The sequence below is a fragment of the Haemorhous mexicanus genome, chromosome 3 (genome assembly GCF_027477595.1).
Source record: "Haemorhous mexicanus isolate bHaeMex1 chromosome 3, bHaeMex1.pri, whole genome shotgun sequence".
NCBI classification, from domain to species: Eukaryota; Metazoa; Chordata; class Aves; order Passeriformes; family Fringillidae; genus Haemorhous; species Haemorhous mexicanus.
In genome coordinates, this window is record NC_082343.1 from 111,832,789 (window position 1) to 111,840,279 (window position 7,491).

Genomic DNA, 7,491 nt, shown 5'->3' on the forward strand with positions numbered 1-7,491 from the left:
AAGGTCATTTCCAACCTAAATGGTTCTGTGGTTTCTGTACCAATAAATTAAGCCATGCCAGCACACGTGCCCTTGAAGTGGTGACCAGCCAGCCTGGTCCATAACCTGCAGGAGACTTAAACACTTGCTACAGTCATATAAAAATTGCAATCAAGTCACTTGATTCTGCAGATTTATTCAGCTGAAGGAGACAATCCTTTCTGCTTGATGGCCCAAAACTGACAGTGTGCAAGGCAGCTGTGCCTTGAGAATTTGAACAACTCACCCTGAACTTACCAGGGAATTCAAGGTCCCTCCTGAACTGAGATGCTGGTTCATAAGAGAGCAGAATTTCCTCACAGGCTTTTTGCTAACCACAAGACTTCTGTACTACTGTATGTTTATCTTTCACTGGGGACACTGAGCTGCAGTAGAGCAGGTAACATTCACAGAACTTGACAGTTTATGCTGTAATTTTCCCTGCCTAGAACGGCTGTCAGGAGTCTGCTTTGGGCAACATAAGCAGCTGTATGAATCCAAACAATTTAAATTTAAAGACAAACTTAACAGACCTTTCATTGCACACACTTGGTTATTTGCAAGTCTCCTGTTGTCATATTTCTGGATTTGATTTGAGAAAATTTGCTTTGAGCCTGCTTCGGTTCATGCAATTCTTCTACTACAGAGAGTGAAGGCCCACAAACAGAGGCAGAAACATCTGCAATCTGCTCCTGCTTCTTTTCTGCTCAGTAGTGTGTCTCCTTATATTGGCCAGAATTTTCTCAGGGCTAGATCCAAAGTGAAGAGAACTTTCCACTTTCTAATCCAAATTCAAATTTGTGGTTTTAATGGTTTTAATATTTTTAATTATTTTAATTATTATTTGAAAGCCAAACCATTTTGGATGGGTTTTTTGAATGCTGGCCTTTCTATTTTCCCTCAAGTTGAAATTCTCTAATGGTAAAAAAAAAAAAAGAATGTGCATGTGTATATATACAACATACACATTATATGAATTCTTTTCAACATACACATTATAAGAATATGTATATATAATACATAACTTATTTGTTAAACTTTTCCATAAGATCAGCTTCAACTTTATCATTCTGTCACAAAATTTAATAGCTGTAGACTTCCTATACTGTGACTGGGACAAGTAAAATTAAAGTAAGTCTCTATTAAATTTTAGTTTATTAAAATATCATACCCTAAAACACTTAGGAATGGAATACAGAGTCAGAACCTGTCATGAAATTCTGACCACATCTGACTTTTCTGAATGTCCTCTCACATGAGCTAAGAGAACTCCTGGTCACCAGGAGGAGCTCTGGATAGCAGAAAGAGACACAGATATAATCATAGAAAATAAACCCGTACATTTTCTAGACAATGTGGACCAATGGCTCAGCCAGTATACTACTCTCCATCATTACCACCAGCATGTCAATTTTCATGGTGTGCAAACTTGCACACTATCATTGAGAGTTCCAATTTCACTCACTAGGCAGAGAATCATGATACAAATTACTCTGGTTACTTGTACTCACAGCATAATCTTTCCTTTATCATCTTCAAAGAAACAACTACTCTTGGTCACAACCACTAATTTCTCAAATAATCCCTTTAGTTTATACTCTTTGGAAGAAAATGTTATGTGTATTTTTAAGTTTTTCAAGTTGAATCCCTTAAACCTTGAAAGATGTAATAGGATGACAAAATAAATTTTTAGAATGAACCCCAGACTTGAACCAAACTTTAAGTTCTCCTGTATTTGCAGTCTATTTGGGAAGTAATTCAATGTCCATTAAAATCAATTAGTGTCTTCATTTTTTTTCTGAGCATGGAGAGTCTTAGAATGTCAGGGCTGTTAATTTAAGCACCTGCAGGTGAATGTGGAATTTAGCTTTAGACAGACACTTAGAGTTTTCCATTTGTTTAACTGGTGACAAAAACATGACAAAATTTAGCTGACAAAATTTTTTTACTGCTGGAGGATGAAACACCTGGGGGATGATTGGACCCTCTATATTTACGCGCGAATACAAACTTTGTTTTCTCATTTCAGGTCACGGAACCAAAGGAGTGTTTGAACTTCTTTCAGGATGGCGTCGGACCAGGGAGAATCTGCCCTTCAAGGACCGAGTAGCAGACGCCTACTCAGATGTCATGGTCTCCTACACCATGACAAGCTCCTTGTATTTCATAGCCTTCGGCATGGGGGCAAGCCCCTTCACCAACATCGAAGCTGTAAAAGTCTTCTGCCAGAACATGTGTGTCTCCATCCTGTTGAACTACTTCTACATCTTCTCTTTCTTTGGCTCCTGCCTAGTCTTTGCTGGCCAGCTGGAGCAGAACCGGTACCACAGCATCTTCTGCTGTAAAATCCCCTCGGCAGAATACCTGGACCGGAAACCTGTGTGGTTCCAGACCATGATGAACGACGGCCATCAGCACACTTCCCACCACGAGACCAACCCGTACCAGCACCACTTTATCCAGCACTTCCTCCGAGAGCACTACAACGAGTGGATTACCAACATCTATGTCAAGCCATTTGTGGTGATACTGTATCTCATCTATGCCTCTTTCTCCTTTATGGGGTGCTTACAGATTAATGATGGAGCCAACATCATCAACCTTCTTGCCAGTGAGTCCCCAAGTGTCTCCTATGCCCTCATACAGCAAAAGTATTTCAGCAACTACAGCCCCGTGATAGGCTTCTACATCTATGAACCTCTGGAGTACTGGAATGGTACTGTGCAGGAAGACCTAAAAACACTCAGCCAGGGGTTCAACACCGTGTCCTGGATTGAACAGTATTACCAATACCTTCGAGTGGGTAACATCAGTGCAACCAACAAAAGTGACTTTATCAGCATCCTCCAGAGCTCCTTTTTAAAAAAGCCAGAATTCCAGCACTTCAAAAATGACATCATTTTCTCCAAAGCTGGAGATGAGAACAACATAATTGCTTCTCGTCTGTACCTTGTGGCCAGGACTAGTGAAAACACACAGAGGGAAGCGGTGGAACTGCTGGAGAAGCTGAGGCCACTTTCTCTTATACAGAGCATCAAGTTCATTGTGTTCAACCCTACTTTTGTTTTCATGGACCACTATGGTTTATCAGTAACTATGCCTGTCCTGATTTCTGGTTTTGGCATCCTGCTGGTGTTAATACTGACCTTTTTCCTGGTTATCCACCCTCTGGGAAATTTCTGGTTAATCCTCAGTGTCACCTCAATAGAGCTGGGTGTCCTTGGCTTGATGACCTTATGGAATGTAGACATGGATTGCATTTCTATACTGTGCCTTATCTACACTTTGAATTTTGCCATAGATCACTGTGCACCCCTGCTTTATACATTTGTATTAGCTACTGAGCACACCCGAACTCAGTGTATAAAGAACTCCCTCCAAGAGCATGGGACAGCCATTTTGCAGAACGTTTCTTCCTTTCTTATCGGGTTGGTCCCCCTTCTCTTTGTGCCTTCAAACTTGACCTTCACACTGTTCAAATGCTTGCTGCTTGCCGGCAGTTGCACACTTCTGCACTGTTTTGTTATTTTGCCCGTCTTTCTAACCTTTTTCCCACCTTCCAAAAAGCACCACAAGAAAAAGAAACGGGCCAAAAGGAAGGAACGAGAAGAGATCGAATGCATAGAGATTCAGGAGAATCCTGATCATGTTACAGCAGTCTGAAAGGCTTAGAAAAATATAATAGTATATTCTCTTTTTAAAAAAGCGTTGCACAGAGATGCAGGGAAAATAGAGCAAAGATCTCAGCTGCTTGTGCTGGCCAGGTCTGACAAGGCAAAGGAAGATCAAGAAGGGGTATTCATGACACCACAAGGTGCAAACTTTTTTTAACAAAAATAATGAAAGTGAAATAATCTCAAATGTTTCCTTTGAATCCTCATTCTCCATCAGGGAAGAGTCTGTTGGCCATTAAGTGTTCCAGAGTCTCAAACTGTAGCTCTAATGGGAATTGCTTAATATGTCATATGTAGGACTAAAGTTTAGGTGAAAAATAGAGTTACCATTAAGTAAACACTTGGGAAAAAGGCAGATTTGTTTGAAAAAATTGTCCGTGGAAGAGAATTAAACAATATTTCAAATGAGAAAAGGTTACAAGACCAAGAGAGATTGAAAATGCCATGGTAATTTTTTATTTTCTTGAGCAAGTTAATTAAGATGAAACCTATGCACATGGGAAGTAAATGTTTAAAACTATCTAAGCCAAAGTACTTCCCAAATCCTTGTCTATCTGTAACACCACAATTAGAGCATTATTGCAAATATGGATGGCAAAGGGATAGAAGTACTATTTATACAGGAGAAGAAATAATCATAGCCATTTAGAAGTCTAACATGTAGTTCCTTTAAAGATGACATATCACTGTTATCCCAAGAGGTCACAGCTGGTAGTTAATACCATACGCCTATTTTGGTAATTATGAATTTCCCCTTGAATTAACAGATCTCACAAAACTAATCCAGGCCACCATCACTGCAGCACTGTTTGCAGTTCCTGCAGTGTAACACTTCTGAATCCTAATTTATCAGTGTTGACATTAAATACTGAATATTAATCAAGCAGGCGCTACAAACGCAATGATGGATTGCATTTCACAGGCACAATGTGACCGTGCAGCAGCTGAGTCAGCTCTGGAGCACCTGCACAGTCTTAGCATCATATATTTGGTCCAAGGGATGAAGGGATATGTTTGCTGGTCCCTGCAATATGCTGCAGGAAGTGGGATTTTCCCCTTCTTTAAGCAAAACATTATACAAAAAACTTGCCACACACTAAAAAAAAAAAAAAAACCACCTTGTAAACGTTTGCATGGGGCCAGATCAACCCCTAGTTGTAAGAAGACAGACTGGTCCCCTGTGGGAAGGGGAGGGGAGGGTGAAATGTCTTTTTTACTGTTATTATTATTCCTAAATATTTGAGTGTTGATCATCTGCAACATAAAGCTTTGTTATGGCAGTTAAAATTTCACAGGAGAGTGCAGTAAATCCTCAGTTATTACGTGGCACTAGAAGTTGTACTGTAAAGGACTATGAATGACTTTCTCTGCTCTGTAAACTATTCAGCTTAGTAGCCCAAGGGAAGGGATGAAAACAGATCTAGCCATTTCAGTTTGCTCTGGGCCCAGTTCTGCACTGGAGCTTGCCATGTGAATCTCTCCTTTCAGTATTTTAAAAGGGCTTGCTTTCTACTTTCTGGAATATGGTATAGCATCTCCTCCATGAGCAATGTCTTCCTGAACCTATAGTATCCATGAGGACACTATGTAAAGATATCACTATATGAAGTGTCTATGTCTACTTTGTATTACTTGTGGGTACCTTTAAAAGATAATCTGGAAGCTATTTGCCTTCCAAAATGTGTATACATGTCTATTTGTGGCTGATAACTCAGTCTCAAACCTGCAGAGTTTGTTGACGAGGAAGTGTATATATGTCCTACTAAAAAGCTCTCTGCAAGATGTTAATTCTTTGCTATGTGACATGTCTCACCTCTTCCTACTGTTTTATGGTTAGGAAGAGACAGAAAAAAATCACCTGCAGTACAAAAAAAAAAAGCCATTTGAATGCCAGTTCTAATGTTCATGAGCTGCTTCTGCTTCCAAGGAATGTGATTTCACCTCTTCTCTATATTTTCTGTACTTTGCCATTATCATTTGCCAAAAATGACCTCTGTGTTTTAGGAGTGGTCAAAGCTCTTGATTGTTTGAGGAAACTTTTGAGTGCAACATGTCTTAGAGAGGAAGAAACTTTCTAGACAGGAAAAGCTTCCAAAGTTTGAATCTAGATTGAAAATTCAGGGGTAGCTAGATCAAGGTTACTGGTTTGACCCAAAATATTCAAAGGCCAGACACAGAAGTGGGATCTAAATAGTTCAGTAAGGTTTAGAAGAGGGGGATGTTTTAGTGTTGGGTTATGGGTCAGATGTGTCTCTAGCTGGGAAGTTTTTACTGACCTTGATTTGCATCTTGATGACATTGTGCAATATCCATCCTATTTTGAACAGTCCATTGTGAATGTCAAGCTTCCCAATCTTTTTAGATTTCCTCCACTGCCCACACAAAGCCTGAATTGTTGCAGCACTGTGACTCTTGGTTATCACTTCTGGAGGTGTCACCTGGGAAGTTCCTGGTCTTCTCTTGCACTGCCCAGATGTATCCCAGGGATGTCTGTCATGCATTGTGTTGAGGGAAATAGCACTTTCCAAAGCCATCAAAGCCAGGATTCATCTCATTTAACTTCAGATATTAGCAGTGTAGATATTTATATCTGAACTTCCTTTATGGCCATAAGAGAGTGACAGACATTTCTGATCCATTTTAGAGCTGTATATTAGGAGTAAATGAATCACATTTTTTGAAATGCAGATTTCTGTCCACCAGTGATCAAGGAAGCTCAGCAATCAGCAGACTCATCCAGGCTTGGGAAGATTAACCCCACTTGAAATAACAAAATATCAGGAGAAAGAGAAAAGATTACAAGCATGCCTCCCAAGCTTCAATTTTAGGGAAAAATTCCAGGAATAACTCGGCCCAAGTTTTGCTTATGAAGTTTTATGCACAACAAATTGTTTAAAAAAATGGAATTCCCATAGCAGAGTACAGTAAGCCTGGATACCAGAAAATGTCAATATTAAAGATGGGCTCACACAAATGAGCAAGAATTTGATGAGGTGTCAGACCAGCTCCTCTCAGTGTCATGCATGTGCAGTAGCACTTGTATAACAGGTACCAAATATACAGATCGTACTCTGGGACTCGAAAGTTTTCATTTCTCTGTCGATGCAGGAGTGAAGCAGAAAACAAACCACATCTCTCATGGATGTAATTTTGTTATTTTTTTCAACCAGTTTCCACATCCACCAAAAAAGGACCAGTGCAGCCTTTACTTCTGCAAATACATCTATTTCTGTGGAACAAGGAAAACTGGAAGAATTTGGGGATGCAGAGTCTGTTATTTTTTAATTCTTTCTACTTGTTTTTGTTTATTCTCTTACAATTTTTTTCAGAGCATTATACCTTTTTCTACAGCACCTTTTAAGCTTAACTGGAGCTGCATAGCACCTGTGAAGAAAGCACATAGCTCATGCCAAGCAATTTGACACTTTGATAACATACTGCAGCTTCATTACACACCTTTTTTCCCCAGTTACCATAAATCCCCTGCAATACTGTGCATATTCCTTTAATGTCTGATTTTATATATGATCTAGATAATCTTCCAAAAATCTTGTGTGCATCTCTTGCTTGGTTTGGTTCCATTCCCTCAGAGTATATTGCTTTGAACTCATTGTTGAGATAGCTCTATTGAAGTCAACAGATTTATTGCCACGATATATTTGACTTTGCATGTCTTCTATCTGGTAAGAAGTGATACCATGACAAATGAGCCTCTTACATAGTTGGTGTGCTTGTTGAACAATATATCTGTCTATACTCTATAGCCATAGTTGCATGCTGCACTTGGGGGGCTGCAGTG

The 7,491-nt window shown here is 39.6% G+C and overlaps 1 protein-coding gene across 1 annotated transcript; it reads left to right on the forward strand.

Moving 5' to 3' along the window:
* Positions 1-1,992: 1,992 nt before the first annotated feature.
* On the forward strand, positions 1,993-3,681 carry LOC132325739 (patched domain-containing protein 4). Its single transcript, XM_059843316.1, has one exon. The coding sequence runs from the start codon at positions 1,993-1,995 to the stop codon at positions 3,679-3,681; it is 1,689 nt and encodes a 562-aa protein (XP_059699299.1).
* The last annotated feature ends 3,810 nt before the right edge of the window (positions 3,682-7,491 follow it).